The sequence below is a fragment of the Esox lucius genome, chromosome 15 (assembly GCF_011004845.1).
Source record: "Esox lucius isolate fEsoLuc1 chromosome 15, fEsoLuc1.pri, whole genome shotgun sequence".
NCBI classification, from domain to species: Eukaryota; Metazoa; Chordata; class Actinopteri; order Esociformes; family Esocidae; genus Esox; species Esox lucius.
In genome coordinates this window covers 2,037,135-2,057,308 of record NC_047583.1, presented here as the reverse complement: position 1 = coordinate 2,057,308, position 20,174 = coordinate 2,037,135, and the positions used below count along the sequence as shown (strand labels likewise).

Here is a 20,174-nt window from a genome sequence, read left to right as displayed (position 1 = left end):
CATATGCTCCCATCCAGACATCGTCTCTTTCAGGGAAGACCTTGCATTTTCCAACATGATAATGCCAGACCACATACTGCATCAATTACAATGTCATGGCTGCTTAGAAGAAGGATCCGGGTACTGAAATGGCCAGCCTGCAGTCCAGATCTTTCACCCATAGAAAACATTTGGCGCATCATAAAGAGGAAGGTGCGACAAAGAAGACCTAAGACAGTTGAGCAACTAGAAGCCTGTATTAGACAAGAATGGGACAACATTCCTATTCATAAACTTGAGCAACTTGTCTCCTCAGTCCCCAGATGTTTGCAGTCTGTTATAAAAAGAAGAGGGGATGCCACACAGTGGTAAACATGGCCTTGTCTCAACTTTTTTGAGATGTTGATGCCATGACATTTTAAAATCACCTTATTTTTCTCTTAAAGTGATACATTTTCTCAGTTTAAACATTTGATATGTCATCTATGTTGTATTCTGAATAAAATATTGATATTTGAAACTTCCTCATCATTGCATTCAGTTTTTATTCACAATTGTACAGTGTCCCAACTTTTTGTTTGGCTTCTACAAGGGCTCATCATGAACAGCAGCAGAGCGAAAGTCCACAAATTAGACCTGCTCAGCAAACAGTTCCTATAGGCCAGGTGAGAATTTTTTTTACTGATTGTGACAACAGCACCATAAATGCACCTGTCATGAAGCACAAAAAAGTATGTAACAACAACACTACAAAATATAGAAACAATTCCCTGGAATTTTCCTTATATGGTGTTGGTTCATTGGACACTAGTTGTGTAACAAGTGATTTGAAAATGCCCTGAATTAAAGCATTTATGTGGAGCGATTAACAAACCAAAACTTCAGTGGTGAAAATAAATCATCTTAGTGGAAGCATAAATGCAATCTGGTTATTTACGTAATTTATTAAAGGGTCAAATATATTACAATTAGGCCAGGCGGTTTGGTCATTTTGCCATATGATATTGCCAACAGCCAAAACATCTGGCCTTCTTTATTAGACCATCATAAACCCTGGGACTAGCCCTCAGGTCAACAACAGGACAAGTCCCACAGATGCCACCACAGTAGCAGGAGTCAGTGCAGCAGGAGAGTCAGCGCAGCAGGAGAGTCAGTGCAGCAGGAGAGTCAGTTCAGCATTCCAGATTTGAAGCATGGCAGAGCTGAAGCAGTATTTGAGGACCCTAATGAAAACAAGGCATGTACTTCATTGTTTCTATTCTCCAGTTTGAGGTCTGGATCTTTTGCTTGATGTAATGTTTTTCATGTATTTTGTGATTGTCAAATAATATATAAATCATGAATTAACCATGTAGAAATGTATTCCTAATTTCTGCTTAGTGATATCAGAAAACAATCTGAAGTATTCAATCTTGACAAAAACCAGTGTGATCAAATTCAGATGAATACAAGAATGCAGAAAGATGACTTTAATAGAATAACAACTGGTATCAGGGTAGAATGTTCTACATTGATGAATATCATTAATTAATATATGACTGTACCATTTGATGAAATAAGTTAAGCCTTCCCAAAAAGACACCAATCTCTTAGAGTATGTAGGCTAATCCCACATAACTATGATAGTGAAACCCAGGCTGAGGCTATATTTCAGCAGTGTACTGTAGCATTCTTCAAACAACATTTAAGCAAAATAGCTTTAGGTGACACTTTGAAGTCCACTGATAAGCACACAGCCGAGGGACTTAACAGCCCTCAACATCAGCCTGACTGTGTGATCTAGATACCACAGTCCCTGTATATCCCTCCACTGACCTCCCAAACAAGCACAGCCCATCATTATAAGAACTGGTCCGGGTGATACTGAGCGGAGTGGAGTAGAGCAGCAGAGCAGAGCAAGCCACATCCACCACTGGAAGGATCAAATCTGTGCCATCTGACGCTCAGGGATTTATAGGTTTAGTCAAAATTGCTTTTCCCCACAGCAGAGATTAAGCACCGTGGGATGTTTGTCATTCAGGCCAGAGCTGCTGCTTCCGACCTGGCCCTGTTTTGCTGAAGGCAATGACCCAGGACCCAGGCAGGGAGGCTTTGACCCTGGTCAGGTGTGGAGTTTGACTGGAATCCGAGGGGTCGTCAGGGGTACGTGAACCATGCGGACAGACACCGTGTTTGTGTTGTTCTATTTCTGCCTCATAGGGGCTTCTGGGAGATCGGCTCATCAGAGAGGTAACAAGCTGGAGACCTACAAACAAAGCAGGTAAATGAACGTTCTCTCCTGTAACCCATACCTAAAATACACGCAAAAAAATGGCTTGGAGATAACTCTTTCTCTGACATGGATAGAGCCGGGCACAGGTTAAAATATGAATCTTCAATTGATGTCCAGTTGGTTCTAATAAGGTGCAGTGGGTCACCGGTGTGGTTATGCTCATCTGTTCTGCACCTCCATCAGGTAAATTCTGCCTTATTTAGGTGCTGAAAAGGGGGCCAGTTTTCCAGAATCTATTTATATTTCAGCAGTGGATGTTGTGGCTGTTACTTTGTGAGTGGTTGTGCTGGATGTGTCTGAATGTCATTCTGATCTGTTTGTTTTCTGGAACTCTGGTTCAACATTGCCTTGTCCCAGATCTGTTTGAGCTGTGTAGTTAACGTATTTCTAGCGTGTCAACAACCATGGGGGCTGGCAACATACAAACAGATCTGGCTCCAGGCTAGGGTCACTATGCCAATTTCTATTTATGTATTTCCTTAATGTAAAAGGGCAAGTTTAGAAACAAGTCATTCTTTAAAATCACAGCCTGTAAAAACACCACATAAAAAAATAACACATTCTTATGTATGATGAAAGATTAATACATAAAATAATGTAATTTAAAAAGAATAAAATAAAAACCAAGGGCTTCGGAAAAGAAGTTTGTATCTACAAAATTATGGTTCTGAGAAAAGTGTAACATACCAAACCCATTTGAATGGCGTCAAAAATCTTTCCCTATACTCATCTTAACTTAACAACATGTTTTATGCTGTTTGGAGTATAAGAGATGTGAAGAACATTGAACAGAACCAAACTATGTCAACAACTACATTCACATGATAGTTTGAACTTTCTGTCCAACACGGAACATGCAAACAGTACAGTCACAAATATATTGATACAAACATGTGGAATTGATGGACCTTGGATTAGGTGACAATGACACATATGTTACAGCTGAATGGCAAGTCTAATTCAATGGTTGCTTCTAATATTGTTTTTGTGAACTTGTGTGGCTCTAGGACAGTACAGACCCATATACAACTAGCCGCCATAACATGTCTGTCTTCTTGCCACATACTGGCTTTAGGTTGCGGATTCCTAACATAGCCTGCATAATATGACATTTTCCTCACATGTGAGTGCTGAATTCTGCCATAAAATGCCAAGCACAGTGTGTCTACTCATCTCTGGGAAAAACGATAAGGATTTCTACCCGTCCAAACCGCATGCCTTCAGGCTCACTATCGGCTTTGAGTGATCACACCCACTTAATGTATTCCCTTTCATATCGTAATCCTGCAAATCATCTGCCTGACGACACAAACTGAAATGTTCCTCTGCACTGTCTTTATCTAAAAACTCAAGTCCGAGATGTTTTCCAGTACAGTTGTCAAGGTGACGACAAAAAGGCGTCCGATCATCTCTAACCGATCTGAGTACGAAAGACGATGACGCAGATTCAAAACGTTGCTTCACCCACGTGTGTTCTGGCTCTGACCCGGCCCATTGTTTTCCGTGACCAATCAAGCTGGTAGGCTAACTTAGCGATCTAGAGATTGGGTTGGAGGTACTTAGATCATGACTCATTGTTGAGATTGAACCAATATCCGTAAAAGTACACAACTGTGTTCGCATTCACTAGTTTAGGGAAGAATCGATTTAAGATCCAGGTAAAGGGAGTTCAAAACTAACCAGTTATTAATTAAAGAAAAAGGAAGACTGTCAATTATCAATTAGCTAAGGTTACTGGTTTGTTATTACCTCTGTTTACCTGGTCATTTAGCTCTTCAGGAACTTCCCAAAACTGGAGAACACAGCGTACTTTTACCCCTCTGGTGTGGGAGTACCGTTTGGTACCGTAGGGGCAAAAACCAATGTCTTAAGACGCAGTGTGAATCTCATGTTCACCATAAATTATACGTACCTTCTTGATGGTTTTTCAGTGTGTACTGTGTGTATAAACATATATAAAACACATATACAGTATAATACTACTTTATATATCTATATAAATGATATACGTTAATACGCACGGTACATGTTTATAAACCAAAATCTGTTGAGTACTCTGTGTACTGGAATGGTACCAGCTAGGAGTTCTTGTCAAGTGTGACTAAGCCAACCCTGCAATACCAGGGTTTTAGGCCCATTTTTGGGGGGGACCAGTATGAAATATATATCCACTAACTACTGGATGTTTCTCTGGAGTGTGTCTAAACTGACAAAAAAACGGTTAGGTAACATTTCTTAACACTGACAATGTATTTAATTGGACAGGTCACCCAAAAGCTTTTTAGCTACGTTTCACATGGAACCATTCTATCCTAGTGAATAGCACCAAAATACAACAATAATCAATAGTACCATCAGCTTCTGAGTAATTCAAGGGTTTGTTGTGATTGTACTGCTGTGGACACAATCGAAGAACTGGAGCAAGCCAATTTCCGGGCCATGACGATTTAAAAAAGATTGGCTTTGAATTGGGACTGGTGAACTGTGACGCACTTTAACCTACATTTGCACTTGTTATGTGCACTTAACAGGAGTCAATGAGTTATCCTGTTATTGACCCTGAAAGGGGGGCAGCTGGAGCTCAACAGCAGAGCTGCTGGAACCCCAAAGGCAGAGTTCTGCAGACACACACACACTCCTGCAAGCATAGAGTAATACACACATCCACCCACGTGTATAGATACATAAATACTAACACACACACGCACAGACAGACTGTTCTAGTCTCTGGCCTGTAGAAGGGATTGGAGACATTTCTGCCAAGCGGATTAGCAACCAGCTGCTGGAGCGGACAGAGAGGAATAGCACCCATCACCCATCACCCATCAGCCCACAATGGTTATCACCCAGTCCTTGTCTCTCCTCCTCTGTGATTGTTATGGTAGTTAATACCCCCCCCCCCCCCCGCCCCACCCGTTGGCTGTTCACCCCTCCAAAAGCACGCCTACCGAACACCGCTGTCACAGCTCTCACGTCTCCATGGCACCGATTGTTCCGGGTCTGAGACACTAAGCTATTTCTTTGGTGTTTTGAATGCTTCTGCTGTGAGTGACCTGGTTAATGCCATCCTAACAGAATGCTTTGAGTCACCTGCATCTGTAACAACAGAGAATGGCTCTGTTATGACCACTTTCCCTCTCCGCCTCCTAAAAGAAGAGAAATGTAAGCGTGATATAGGAAGAAAATATGAATAAAAAAATGTTAAGGAAGAAAACTGAAGAACATTACCTGTGGCCTATTGGTCTAAAGCTTCTGTATCCAGTGAATATATAGTCTGGACTGCTGCATCACGAGATGAAATCCGGTCTCTGTCCAGTAAAAAAATCTGGTTTCTGTCTTTATTAAAAAGATGTAAAAACTTAGGGAAAATAAACATTAAAAAATAAACAGAAACAAAAAAAAAGAACTCTTCACCTACCCATACCTCAAATCTGTACGTCTCTAAAAATGTAGTTTTTTTTCTTCTGCGAATGTCATAGGTTTTGTAAGGAGCGTCACTGAACCAAAACAAGAGAGCCCAACAGTTAGTGGCTAAATATAAAAATATCACATTTGGGAGATCCAGTCCTCCCTTGATCTTACTGAGACGTTTTTGGGGTGTGTGTGTTGGAGTGTAAGTATGTAAGTGTGTGTGTGTGTGTGTGTGTTGGAGTGTATGTATGTAGGCGTGTGTGTGAGTGTGTGTGTTGGAGTGTACATATCTAGGTGTGTGTGTGAGTGTGTGTGTTGGAGTGTATCTATGTAGGTGTGGGTGTGAGTGTGTGTTTGTGTGTGTTGGAGTGAACATATGTAGGTGTGTGTGTGAGTGTGTGTGTTAGAGTGTACGTATGTAAGTGTGTGTGTGTGTGTGTTTATAGTGTACGTATGTAGGTGTGTGTGTTTGAGTGGAAGTATGAGTGATTGTGTGGATAACATCAGTATTGGGATAGCCTGGTGGTGCCAACAGGAGAACACATGGACATATCAGGATATTGATCTGTAAATCTACTTAACGAATAAAATCGATCACTATTCTTATTATTTGACAATCTTGTTTAAGACATTTTCTACCCACAGGGTCTTGTGGGTAGAACCTCTACAGGATCTTGTGGGTAGAACCTTTACAGGATCTTGTGGGTAGAACCTCTACAGGGTCTTGTGGGTAGAACCTCTACAGGGTCTTGAGGGTAGAACCTCTACAGGGTCTTGTGGGTAGAACCTCTACAGGGTCTTGAGGGTAGAACCTCTACAGGGTCTCTTGTGGGTAGAACCTCTACAGGGTCTCTTGTGGGTAGATCCTCTACAGGGTCTGGTGGGTAGATCCTCTACAGGGTCTCTTGGGGGTAGAACCTCTACAGGGTCTTGTGGGTAGATCCTCTACAGGGTTTTGTGGGTAGAACCTCTACAGGGTCTTATGGGCAGATCCTCTACAGGGTCTCTTGTGGGTAGAACCTCTACAGAGTCTTGTGGGTAGAAGCTCTACAGGGTCTCTTGTGGGTAGATCCTCTACAGGGTCTCTTGTGGGTAGATCCTCTACAGGGTCTTGGGGAATGGTAACGTTTGCGATTTTCAGGACCCGTGACAAATGATTTCAGCCTCCTAAACGGGATGAGGCCCTGATATCCTTTCTTTACAAATGTCAAAACATCAGAGACAAGCATTTCAACATTGGGTCCCTTTGAACGTTGATAAGAGATAAGCGTGTTGAAATAGTGTTTCTGTGATTCTGGGTCTGAGGATAAAAATTGCATAATAAACTGGGTGTCTTGAACCCTGAAGGTTGATTTGCTCAAAGCTGCAGTGTATAAGACTGTATATCAGACTGTATATCAGACTGTATATCAGACTGTATATCAGACATTTTCAAAAGATGATGATTACAATCATTTTGTGACCTTTTCATTTGTCCATGATGTTTGCCATGATTTCTTTCATAAAATAATAATAAACATCTTGTGATGTTTCATCAACAGATCAAGGAGAGAAACTTCCAGATTAGATGACGGAGGAACTCACAGTAAACCCGGAAGGTTAGAGTTCAAAGTCAAGTATAAAAGGGAATTGAAAGGAACATTGAGAGCATTTTAATTTGTACATACAGTAATGCAGGTACCCTCCTTGACAGTCCACAGCATATGTTTGTCCAATAGAAGAAAACCACATTGCTTAACCCTCAATGATCCTCTCTTCCCCTCGCTACAGCCCAATCCTAAAACGAAGTCCAGACATGACCAAATCTACTATGACAAAATCTGAACAGCTCTTAAGAATAGATGACCACGATTTTACCATGAGACCAGCCTTTGGAGGTAAGACTTTACAGGGGAAATGTAATGTGTATGTTGTGTTTGTCTGTGCCCAGCAACACTGTCAGGTTTACTATGTAAAAAGTATACTCCAAACTTTGTAATTACACTTCATCAACGTACACACACATATTCATATCAACAGCCCGTGCCCAAATTACTTCACACAAATTGTTTATTCGCTCCCTTATGTTGTTTATAGTGCAAGCATTTCCCCCCCTTAAAACTAGGTCAGCCAATCTATCCAATGGTCTTATGAGCTCAGCCTTACAGAAGCCCTGATGACACCGTAACATGACAAACCACGGGCCTACATTGTCACAGTGCTGTTTCTTTTAAAAGGAACATTGACAGACCGTTTGCGGTCGTCATACAGGGATTTGCCACGGTGGGATTATGGGGCGCACATGTCGGGCCCCTCGTGTGGTATCTGCCGTTTCACAGAGAGGGTTTATGGTTGTGTTTTCCTTTATTTACTCATCGGGAATCCATAATACCTTCAGGATTGACAGCTTTCTTGTGCCGGCCTGGGCGTCTGTGAGCCCAATCGAGTTAGAAGGCCGGGAAGTGTGTTCCTTCTGACGCACGAGGAGTCCGGCGTAGGCGTCCAGTTGGAGCAGCACTGGACATGCTTCAGAAGACACGTATCTCGAAATCAACTGGCTGAGTTTGTTGAGAGCTCCTGACATGAGGCAGGATCTTGATTGGATGTCTTACATTTCTGAAAAAAAAAAAAACATTATCGATAAATACTTCTAATTATGGTCTATGTTGTGTGTTCCAAAAAATATATACAAAATATTATAACAAAAAAACGCTTAAAGAGATTGTGCTTAATTAATCCATAATGTTGTTATTTTAAAACGTAACAACAGTATGGTTAATAAAATGTTATTAAATGAACAGAGAAAAAGAGAAAAGCAGTAAAGTGTGAGTGGGAGAAACCAAAACGCCATATTAACAAACAAGGCCCCAGAGAAATGTTGGTACAACAGGAAGAGGATTTGAACTCCTGGCTGCAAAAAAGTGATAAATTAACAATATGAGTGTCCATGTGATCTGAGAGCTAAAAACATCACACTACGAATTATTCCTCGTTTTAAATGTCAACTGCTGCCAAGCCAGTCTTGAAAATCTGTCTGCAACAAAAAAATATTTATAAAAGAGCGATTTGGAAATCGTCCAGATGTTTGAGGCCGCAACGACTCATATCCATTGTGACCTAATTGTATCCCTGTACTACTGCGGATGATGGAGAACAGAGGCTAAAACAGGTCAAAACACTTAATCCATAAACGTCACGGCACAAGCAAATCCAGCCTGTTTGCTGACAATGCAAAGCTGTATTTTATGTGTTTTCTAGCACTGGGTCCTGCACTGTGTTTGAACTGAACTTTTTACATAAAGAACAAGACAGGTGTGTTATGGCCAATATACCATTGCTAACAACACCACGTGGTGCCTGGATACAGGACGTTGCCATGACATATTGGTCATATACCACAAACACCTGAGGTACATTATTGTTATTTAATAATGCAATGTAACAGTAAAAAAAAAGTATTAAAATCAACTTTCTTTCAATACAATTTGTTTGGATTTCAGGACCGCCCATACCAGTTGGGGTAGATGTTCAGATCGAAAGCCTGGACACGATCTCTGAAGTGGATATGGTGAGTGGGAAGAAATGATCGCCTGGCCTCGCCCAGCAGTTTCAGACATTGTCATTTCCTCTCCCAGCACACTTATATCCCTAACCTGCTCCAACCTTTTCCTTTGTTTTCATTGGTCACCCGTACATTCCATCCAAATAGCGCTGTCATCTCAAGGTATGACACAAGAGGGCGCCACAGCCGATAAAAACAAACAAACAACCTTTGTTCTTTCAGGACTTCACCATGACCCTGTATCTGAGGCACTACTGGAAGGACGAGCGCTTGTCCTTTCCCAGCACCAACAACCAGAGCATGACCTTCGACAGCAGGCTGGCCAAGAAGATCTGGGTTCCCGACATGTTCTTCGTCCACTCCAAGCGGTCCTTCATCCACGACACCACCACGGACAACGTCATGCTCAGGGTGTACCCCGATGGCAATGTGCTCTACAGCATGAGGTCGCTGCTTAGCTTCCCTGTCCTAGAACCATCACAATGATCACTCATGCCTATTGTGTCTGTAGTAAATTAATATTCCTCTTGTCCTTTGCTGTTGTCTCAGGGTCACAGTCACTGCCATGTGTAATATGGACCTGAGTCGGTTCCCCCTGGACACTCAAACCTGCTCCCTGGAGATAGAGAGCTGTGAGTGGATCTCTGTCAATAAATAATTTTTCAAACAAAAAAATGTGGTTTTACCCCGATTTTACCAGGTGCGTTAACAGAGAAAATCCCCACTCATAGAGACAAACTGATGGTAATAAGGGTTTATTGCCTTGCTAAGGTGCAGAACAGTCACACCTAGCACTCCCTGACATTAGATCTAGCAACTGTTGAGGAAATTATTCTAATCTTCCCAAAATAGATTGTCAAGAGTTCTATCAAAATAAGTTTTATTTCACAGCTACTGGGAGATATAGCATTAGTCATACAATGGTCTGTCCTTTACAGCAGTGGTTCTTAAACTCCTGGGGACACAGACCTCATGTATGAGTTGTACCTTCATGTTGAGTTCACAGGTACTATCCTTTGTAAAAAATACAGAAACTTAGTGTTCTTTTTAACTCATGTGCAACACAACTTAAGCAATGAATGGGTTATGAGACAAACAGTATTTAAATATACAACAGTATTAAAAACAGAAAAATCCATCACACAACCTTTTGGTTACTGTTCAGATTCTCTAACCGCTATGTTATTTGTCCCCCCCACCTTTAGACAAAATGAGGTATTCATTTCAGTTTCTAAATGTTCCAGATGCGTACACAGACGATGACCTCATGCTGTACTGGAAGAAAGGCAACGAATCACTGAACACGGACGAAAGGATCTCTTTATCGCAGTTCCTCATCCAGAAGTTTCACACCACTACAAAGCTGGCCTTTTATAGCAGCACAGGTAACTCTGACGTCACATATAACGAGTGTGGGTATTACAGGTAACTCTGACATCACAGATCACGAGTGTGGGTATTACAGGTAACTCTGACGTCACAGATCATGACTGTGGGGATTACAGGTAACTCTGACGTCACAGATCATGACTGTGGGGATTACAAAGATGTTATGTAGAGTGTCTATTTCACTAGAAACAGCAGAAACAAACTAGGCGTAGGCTGTCAGCTGTGTGTCTATTTCACTAGAAACAGCAGAAACGAACTAGGCGTAGGCTGTCAGCTGTGTGTCTATTTCACTAGAAACAGCAGAAACAAACTAGGCGTTTGCTGTCAGCTGTGTGTCTATTTCACTAGAAACGGCAGAAACGAACTAGGCGTAGGCTGTCAGCTGTGTGTCTATTTCACTAGAAACGGCAGAAACGAACTAGGCGTAGGCTGTCAGCAGTGTCTATTTCACTAGAAACAGCAGAAACGAACTAGGCGTAGGCTGTCAGCTGTGTGTCTATTTCACTAGAAACAGCAGAAACAAACTAGGCGTAGGCTGTCAGCTGTGTGTCTATTTCCTACACAGGCTGGTACAATCGTCTCTACATCCACTTCACCCTGCGGCGCCACATCTTCTTCTTCCTGCTCCAGACCTACTTCCCGGCCACCCTCATGGTCATGCTGTCCTGGGTCTCCTTCTGGATCGACCGCCGGGCTGTCCCGGCTAGAGTGCCTCTGGGTAGGCAAGGCGCTTGCCAAAACAACCAAGAAATGTGCAGCTCTGGGCTGAATGTGTATTTCCATTATATAGGTCCTGCCTGTTGTCTGTACACAAGTAATGGCAAAGTGTGAATGGTGTCCACGGTGTAGCCACGAATTAGCTTGAAATTACCTGTGAAAACCAGACTTTCCAGCCAAGGCTTGGACCAAGTAGCTAATTCAATAGAGATCAGTGTTCGGGTTACTAGGCCAATGTCTTTCGGATAGCATAAGTTGCTGAACTGTACAATTGGACTCCATCCAGGTATCACCACGGTCCTCACCATGTCCACCATCATCACCGGCGTCAACGCCTCCATGCCCAGGGTGTCCTACATCAAAGCCGTGGACATCTACCTGTGGGTCAGTTTTGTGTTCGTCTTCCTGTCGGTCATAGAGTACGCAGCGGTCAACTACCTCTCAACCGTGCAGGAACGGAAAGAGAGGAAACTAAGAGAGAGGGTGCGTTTCGTTCAAGTTTCATTTATGAAATATCCTATTTTCAGTGTATTTTTAGGACTACATATGGTGCATCTCTGCTCATGTATTTCTGCATATGCCAAATGTTGTGACATATGGAGCTTCAAAGATATGCTGCCTCGGGTGAAAGTTCCTGAACCCTGGAAAACATTTACGGCCACAGAAAACCCCTAACCCCCTCCAAGTAGAAAATGACTGTTTCTAACGTCACTTTAAATACTTTCATTTAGCAGTTAGTCGTCTTTTGATTACATCCTGGTCTTTTAATCTCCCCTCTAACTACAGTTGCCGTGCACCTGTGGCATCGGCAACCCGGAAGACATGATGTGCGACCCCCAGATCTCTGGCTACACCACCGACCCCCAGGTCACCAGCTATTCCTCCATGGACGCCAACTCCACCGGGAACTACGGAACCACAGGGAACTACGGCGTGCCGGAGAACGGAGGCCGGCAGGAGAGGATGTTGGCCCAGGTGGTGTTAGGGGATCCGCAGCTCGCCGGCCAGGTGAAGAGGCCGGGTTACGTGAACATTTGGATAGACACCCATGCCATAGACAAGTACTCACGGATCGTTTTCCCTGGTTCCTACGTGCTGTTTAACGTCATCTACTGGTCCATCTACTCCTAACATCTGACCAGGGCCAGCAGTCGGGGAGGAACTCTTCCCTACTAACCCATCCACATGCAGAACAGCACCTCACGGTTGTATTCATTAGGCACCAAGCAGCAGAAACCAGGCTGAACCATGATTGAGAACCATGAGGAGAACCGTAACTTTTTGAAAATGAAACACTTATTCAAAGCAAACCGCTATGCTGTAATGTACTAGTGTGTCCTAATGAATAAAGCCAAAGACTCCAGTGTCTCCATTAAGAGGTACAGGGAAAGAGAACTTTTCTTGTTCTTCAGTTTTAAGACCGAGATATGGGTTAAAAAAAAACAAGACGTGAACATTGCCTTTGTGACCCAGGCTCTTAAATTCAACTGTTTAAATATTTACTCTTTCTGTTTGTATTCAAGAAAAATGTTATAAGGGTTTGAAGTCATTTTCACTGTGCCACTGGGCCCGTGTTAATTTGTAAATACTGTGGATAGCTAGAAAGCAAGGGCTAAGGATGATATATTATCGATGGGACTGAGGACTAGGGATACTTCGGTATCTGTTCCCCTGCATTGGAAACACGACAGACTATCAACACAATCAACATTTGTGAACTATTGCATCTGTTTTAGATTACACAATGTTTTATAGTATCAACTTTTTAAATACTGTTGTTTAGACAGTACTGTGCAATTTATGGCTCAACACTGACACATTTTTGACTGGTCCCTATTCATTTGTAAATCTTTAACTGTCTTGTCATTCAGCTGGTAGAGCATGTCTTCAAAAGGAATTAGACGATGAGTAGATAAACTTTCACTTTACAGGAATCCTGTTAATAGATACCTTAAACAGATGAAATATGTAAATAAGTTCTTAAAATGTAATAAGGCCCCCCAACCGTTGATTAACCAAGAGGTTTGACAAAGAAAATTAATTATACATTGTCAGAAAAGATGTATTTCTCCTCAACACAATGTTGTAAATGATGAAACAATCTGGAGAATATTCATGTATTTTTATTGTATTATCTTCACATTAGAACAGGTAACAAAACAGTGTAAAATCTTCATTTTAAATGTAAAATAACTGTTAAAGGGTTAGAGCAGGGCTGCCCAACCCTGTTCCTGGCGATCTACTGTCCTGTGGGCTTTCTCTCCAACTCTAATTTAGCACCTGATTCTAATAATTAGCTGGATGAAAAGCTTAATCAGGTTAGTCACAAATGGGGTTGGTGAGAAAACCATACAGGGCAGTAGATCTCAAGGGAAAGGGTTTTGCAGCCTTGGTTTTGAGGATATTGCACCATACACTACCTGAAAATGCATTACCATCAATGTAACTGAATTTACATGTTATACATTAGAATTAACACAATTTGTTTAAATTTGAAATATGTCCTTAACAATGCTTACTTACTATAAAAGCCTATTGGAAATTCTCCTTTGAGTTCTACATAGTTCGATTTTAAGGTGAAATGTATTTTTCCAAAAAAACATCTAGAAAAATTTAACAGGTTAATACATTTTGGGATTGTGACCAATAGATGACCCGTTCTGACCGGTTTCAGATCTGAAGTTTCATTTACTAGGCAGAGGGCCTTTAGAATGACATAACTATTGGTAAACACATAACTGTGTGTAGAGATAACACCCCAGGAATTATATTCCCTGATCTACTAAAGCCTGAATTAGAGGAGATGTCTTGAATTTCATATTCTTTAATAGCAAATGGCCAATGTTTCACACCTGGCCAATGTTTCACTTTGTGTACTTTGGAAACCACAACTACATATGACATGGTTTAATACAAAACTACTACAGTACTAGATTTAGGTTTCTAGAAGACAAATCCACATTGCTAAAGACTTGGCTTTCTTTTCAACTTTTATAAAATTTTGAAGCCCATGTCATTTTGCACAATTACTGAAGCTGTTTGATTTATTGTATTAGTTGTTTTAGATTTTAGTAATTTTCCACTTTAATGCGTTTGAATAAATCTAGAAGATAACTTCTATATAGCTACAGGATCGGTATATTATTGTCTTACTAGGAGATTGTGTGGCCAAGCACCCTTTCTATTAATCAATTTGAGTGTTATCACTCAACACACTTTAGGAAAGGCATGTTATGATCAATTATTTTTTGAATACGTATACGTGACATTTTCTGAGAAGGAATAATTAATTAGATTTCAGTTGGCTAAAAAACAATACAGTAGACTGAACTAGTCTACTGGATGGAATCCAACAACAGGACTATTAGTGAAAGTCATCCCTCTGCTGGGAAGGAAATGAAAAACTGAATTGCTTCGATTGCAATGGTTGCAGTCAAGTCTCAATGAATAACAGATGCCCTGCTAAACCTACAACTTCGGTTCTTCAAACATGAAAGGTTGCTTGGCACTGCGCTGCCCCAGACAGGATGAATACTCAATCGTACTTCCAACGATGTGGTCATCACAAAGCGTTTTCATTACTGTGTGTCAGTGCCAGTAATGTCCAGTTCTTTAGTTCTTTGGTCCTGCCTCAGTTTGGCAACAGAGAATTCCTCCTGAACCTTCTGAAGCAGCTCAGGGCAGCAGATCACGTCCATAGCTGTCATGGCCAGTGCCTTCGCGGTCCGGAGTGTGTAGAACTGGGCCTTTTCTGCGCCTGGACCAACGGTTGGAAAATTAGTCGGGTTTAACGTTAAAGTGAGGCAATTTAATCAGTGTCCATTTTGTGTGTACATTATGTAAAGCTGGAACTACAATGACGGCCACTGCACTTTGCTGTCCTGTTCTACCTGCAGCTGCGGTGTATTCCCCCGTGTGGTTCAGTGCATCTGATCCTGTTCTACCTGCAGCTGCGGTGTATTCCCCCGTGTGGTTCAGTGCATCTGATCCTGTTCTACCTGCAGCTGCGGTGTATTCCCCTGTGTGGTTCAGTGCATCTGATCCTGTTCTACCTGCAGCTGCGGTGTATTCCCCTGTGTGGTTCAGTGCATCTGATCCTGTTCTACCTGCAGCTGCGGTGTATTCCCCCGTGTGGTTCAGTGCATCTGATCCTGTTCTACCTGCAGCTGCGGTGTATTCCCCCGTGTGGTTCAGTGCATCTGATCCTGTTCTACCTGCAGCTGCGGTGTATTCCCCCGTGTGGTTCAGTGCATCTGATCCTGTTCTACCTGCAGCTGCGGTGTATTCCCCCGTGTGGTTCAGTGCATCTGATCCTGTTCTACCTGCAGCTGCGGTGTATTCCCCCGTGTGGTTCAGTGCATCTGATCCTGTTCTACCTGCAGCTGCGGTGTATTCCCCCGTGTGGTTCAGTGCATCTGATCCTGTTCTACGTGCAGCTGCGGTGTATTCCCCCGTGTGGTTCAGTGCATCTGATCCTGTTCTACCTGCAGCTGCGGTGTATTCCCCCGTGTGGTTCAGTGCATCAGAGCCAATGTGGAAGAAAGGGTGGATCCCAGGAACGATGAACGACACATTTCCAAAGTCAGTGGAACCTGCAAAGACAGAGATCCCACACGGAACCAACAGACAGGTTTCCATCTACAGTAACAGCATTATTATTATTATTATTATATCTAAATGCACATCACTGGAATTATTAGTGAACATTGTCCTACCTAGAAAGTTGCTTGGCACCTCCTCGAACTGAATACCCAGAGCTCGGCCGTTCTCTTCATAGAGCTGTGTGAGGGTGGTGTTGGGAAGGATGTTGGAGTACGAATGGTTTGGATATGTTATTTCTACCTAGAGAAAGAAATATTTGCGAGTAACGACCCCAATGTGGTTTTCCCCTGATCTTTGAGGCTCGCCCTCAGGCAGAGATGACAGAGACAGCGGGACTGCTGTGATCATGCCCCTCAGGCAGAGATGACAGGGACAGCGGGACTGCTGTGATCATGCCCCTCAGGCAGAGACAACAGAGACAGCGGGGACTGCTGTGATCATGCCCCTCAAGCAGAGACAACAGAGACAGCGGGACTGCTGTGATCATGCCCCTCAAGCAGAGACAACAGAGACAGCGGGACTGCTGTGATCATGCCCCTCAAGCAGAGACAACAGGACTTCTGTGATCATGCTTACTTGACAACCGGTTGCTGTGGCGGCTGACCGGAAGCAGGCCTCCGCCTTGGCTTTGAGGTCAGAGAGGTCCCTGAGCAGTGGGGTCCGCAGGTAAAACTCCATCTCCGTGTAGGCCGGGATGATGTTGGGCCTCACTCCGCCATGTTTGATGATGCCTGCGGAAGAACACAGATACAAACCCAGTAGAAGCTTCGTGTCTGACGAGGAACGGGCCAATGCCGCGACGACACATCGGCCACGTGTGTGTTTATCGTTAAACGTGCGGTTCGACATTGATCATCAGTTTACGTCCACTCAAAATACCCACCGTGGAGTCTCCAGTCTGGCTTGAGCTGCTGCCTCAGGACTGACAGGCTGTTGTAGGCCAGCACGGCCGCGTCCAGGGCATTGACCCCCTCCCAGGGGTAGGCTGCAGCGTGGGACGCCTTTCCATAGTATTTCACAGTCACACTGACAATAGATTAACCAAGTCACGGACATGGAGTCACACATTGGTCAGTTAAAATTGTTTTTTATTCTTCCACCGGAGTTCAAAACGGAATCTTACTCTGCGATGGAAACACAAGGCAGGAAGGCAACATCCTGCTGAGCCGGATGAGCCATGAAGACCACATCAATGTCTTCAAATGCCCCTGCCAGGATGAGGTCAACTTTCCCTCCTCCATCCTCCTCCGCCGGGGTCCCAAGGACTGTCACCTACATCATCCACAAGGACTGTCACCTACATCATCCACAAGGACTGTCACCTACATCATCCACAAGGACTGTCACCTACATCATCCACAAGGACTGTCACCTACATCATCCACAAGGACTGTCACCTACATCATCCACAAGGACTGTCACCTACATCATCCACAAGGACTGTCACATACATCATCCACAAGGACTGTCATCTACAACATCCACAAGGACTGTCACATACATCATTCACAAGGACTGTCATCTACATCATCCACAAGGACTGTCACATACATCATCCACAAGGACTGTCATCTACATCACAATGATAAATGATCCTTTCAAAGAATCAGTCAGTCAATCAATCGATCAAGTGTATGATAAAATGACATGGCAGTTTGGACCAACACTGAGCGGTGTTGTGACTTACAGCTCTGCATTTGATACCATACTGCCGGTGTTGCTTGCCAGGGGCAGAACAACTCCTGTGCAACTTGACCTTTGGCATCAAGCACGAAGCGATCCCAGGTGGTAAGGTTGGGCAACACTACCACTCTGGCGAAACCCCTTAAGGATGCATGTTAAGGATGCATGTTAAGGATGCATGTTAAGGATGCATGTTAAGGATGCACGAACTGCCTCCAGAACTCCCTGTAAAACCATGACTGCACGGCTGCGTCACAAACTCAGTCCATCAACGGTGCTGAACACAGCGCTGCTTTCAACTGAGGAGACATGCTCTTGGGGGAATCTGACAATTTTCCCGCAATTGATGCCCAGAATTCTGTGTAATTAACATTAAGAAGTACCTCGATAACAATTATATAAGAAGTACCTCTATAAATATATTAGATATTGTTTCAGACTGCTCCATTGACAATTAATAACTTCGATCATAATATATGTATTATACATTGTATATATTATTGTATATACAATGTATAACATATTATGATACATAATTATAATATATATATATAATATAAATATACATTGTATATATCATTGTATACATATATATTGTAATCGAGGTACTTCTTAAAGTTAATTGCAATAATTGAGTAAAAAAAAAAAGAAAGAAAAGAGTTTATATCCTGTCCTGTTCACAAAATAATGAAAATAAACAATGTGCCATTCTGTTTCTTCACTTCTTAACATGAATGAACTAACAAATGAACGACCGATACAGGGACCATTCCACTATTACTGCAGTTACAGTATATTATATACACTTTCTAATATTTCAATGCAGAAAGTCAACACACTGACTCTTTAATCTGCCAGTGTCAGTCAGTTCCTTTAAATTCTACTCACTCAGTTTTGTTCCATTTCCGGGTCAGTTGTACGCCTTTAAACCTCCATTAAACACTGATCATGGCCAAAATGTAATAGATGGAATATATCAGAGTTGATATAGCCTTTCTCAATTATGCTTTTAGATACGAATCTCATGTTGTCAAGCATTAGTACAAATTACTATTCAATGGAAACAGTTGCTTCAAAATCAAATATGTCAGGAGGGTTTTGTCTGGATGTCACTGCCAAAGTATGTTTTAGAATTGCACGACGTGCAATCAAAATGATACCTTTATACGTTGAGGAAAGTCTTCTGCTGACTCTGTTTGTAATCCACCTGCCAGCCCAAGAGCGGCAGCCACACCGACTTCTGCTATGAGGTTGTGTCCACACGCATGGCCGATCCCCGGCAAGGCATCATATTCGCATAGGAAACACACATGCAAAGCTCTGTCGCCCTCTTTGCCACCGAACGGCCCCCATGTCGCCCGAAAAGCGGTCGGTAATTTGTAGTGACTTTCAACGTTCCAAGAACAATTATCAGCCAAAAACCTCACGAGCCTATCATGTGATTGTTTCTCTTCATATGCAAGCTCTGGACAACTCCATATGTCCTGGCTTAGAATAAACAGCTTGTCTTTAAACTTGTCAATGCAGATTCCAATATTATGCTTGAACTGCATTCGTTTATCACGCGATTGAGAGCCTAGCGCCATTATTAATGTATCAGTCACGAACAACTGTTTTTGTGTGTGTTGACAAAAGCAGTGCAAAAACTTTATTTCGCTTAACACCAAATCAATCCCATTCCCTTCCGCCCTGCATTAGCACACGCATTGGCCATTTGCAGAGTCCCAGAGCTGAGCTCAATCAAGTTGAAGTAAATCACGAACTGATAACAATCTTCTTCTTCTTCTTTGGGGTTTAACGGTGCTATTGGTGCATTACCGCCACCTACAGTAAAGGAGTGTGGGTCAGCTCCAGGGAGGACCTAAATTCTCCCTGCCAACCCAGTTTCTCTAAGGAACACAAACTGACACCTAACCTCTGCACCTGAACACCCCCTCCCCAACACAGATCCTAGACTCAACACGTGCACCCCCTCTGCCATCAGACCCTGTTGCAACCTCTCCCTCTCGTAGAGTCTGCACTGCCTCAGGACGTGACCCACCGTCTCCACTTCCCCACAGTCACACAACCCTGTCAGATGCTTCCCTATCATGTGTAGTGTGCCGTGCAATCCACAGTTCCACACCCTCAATCTAGTCAAAGATTATCTCATATCTCATATCTCATTCTTAAATCTCCATACAGAAAACAGGTCAATCCTATCAGACTAACCAGATATTAAACTATTAAGTCCCAAAAGAAGCCCTTCCCCTCTATGCTCCATTTGCATGTGCACCCCCCATTTGCAACAGTGTCTCAAAGTGGAGGGACAAAGACAATCAAGGGTGTAGAGCAGTGTTTCCCAAACCTGGTCCTGGGAACCCTAAGTGGTGCATGTTTTTGTTTTTCCCCTAATACACACACACCTGACTGGTGTAGAGACTCATTACCCGTAAAGCACTGTTATTTGTGAGTAGTTTGGGAAGCGGTTGTCTGATCTCCTGGCTGTATTCATTGCAGACATGATTAGTAATCTTGAAGTGCAGTGGGGGGAGGAGTTGCAGGATGATACAAAGACACTTTCTAGAACGGCCCTGATGA

At 42.8% G+C, this 20,174-nt stretch overlaps 2 protein-coding genes across 5 annotated transcripts; one reads left to right on the top strand and one right to left on the bottom strand.

The window, feature by feature from the left end:
• Positions 1-1,557: 1,557 nt before the first annotated feature.
• On the top strand, positions 1,558-13,854 carry LOC105016038 (gamma-aminobutyric acid receptor subunit rho-1). 2 transcript variants are annotated; one of them, XM_034297543.1, is made up of 10 exons: positions 1,558-2,239; positions 7,204-7,260; positions 7,433-7,539; positions 9,142-9,209; positions 9,426-9,649; positions 9,753-9,835; positions 10,448-10,588; positions 11,158-11,310; positions 11,596-11,693; positions 12,096-13,854. In XM_034297543.1, exons 1-10 carry the CDS (start codon positions 2,133-2,135, stop codon positions 12,438-12,440), a joined length of 1,383 nt encoding a protein of 460 aa, XP_034153434.1. In that variant the 5' UTR covers positions 1,558-2,132; the 3' UTR covers positions 12,441-13,854. The 2 variants fall into 2 exon arrangements, with proteins under 2 accessions (XP_034153434.1, XP_010877902.1); XM_010879600.4 differs by having other exon boundaries at positions 1,560-2,239; positions 11,596-11,792.
• Positions 13,580-19,367, bottom strand: LOC105016037 (peptidase M20 domain-containing protein 2). Of its 3 annotated transcripts, none has more exons than XM_010879598.5 (7): positions 18,755-19,367; positions 17,035-17,183; positions 16,795-16,937; positions 16,488-16,642; positions 16,025-16,151; positions 15,794-15,901; positions 13,580-15,066 (listed from the first exon to the last, which is right to left on the bottom strand). In XM_010879598.5, exons 1-7 carry the CDS (start codon positions 19,178-19,180, stop codon positions 14,888-14,890), a joined length of 1,287 nt encoding a protein of 428 aa, XP_010877900.4. In that variant the 5' UTR covers positions 19,181-19,367; the 3' UTR covers positions 13,580-14,887. The 3 variants fall into 3 exon arrangements, with proteins under 3 accessions (XP_010877900.4, XP_034153432.1, XP_034153433.1); XM_034297541.1 differs by having other exon boundaries at positions 13,947-15,066; positions 15,416-15,901; XM_034297542.1 differs by having other exon boundaries at positions 13,947-15,066; positions 15,416-15,901; positions 16,025-16,088.
• Positions 19,368-20,174: the final 807 nt, after the last annotated feature.

What these genes read in the sequence shown, in the direction of transcription:
- LOC105016038 (XM_010879600.4), top strand. Translation starts at nt 2,133, where the DNA reads ATGCGGACAGACACCGTGTTTGTGTTGTTCTATTTCTGCCTCATAGGG. An exon ending in AATGTGCTCTACAGCATGAG is followed by an intron (nt 9,650 to 9,752) that starts GTCGCTGCTTAG and finishes CTGTTGTCTCAG; the next exon opens with GGTCACAGTCACTGCCATGT. An exon ending in CTCCCTGGAGATAGAGAGCT is followed by an intron (nt 9,836 to 10,447) that starts GTGAGTGGATCT and finishes TAAATGTTCCAG; the next exon opens with ATGCGTACACAGACGATGAC.
- LOC105016037 (XM_034297541.1), bottom strand. Translation starts at nt 19,180, where the DNA reads ATGGCGCTAGGCTCTCAATCGCGTGATAAACGAATGCAGTTCAAGCAT. An exon ending in CCTTGTGTTTCCATCGCAGA is followed by an intron (nt 16,938 to 17,034) that starts GTAAGATTCCGT and finishes ATCTATTGTCAG; the next exon opens with TGTGACTGTGAAATACTATG. An exon ending in GCCAGACTGGAGACTCCACG is followed by an intron (nt 16,643 to 16,794) that starts GTGGGTATTTTG and finishes GTTCTTCCGCAG; the next exon opens with GCATCATCAAACATGGCGGA.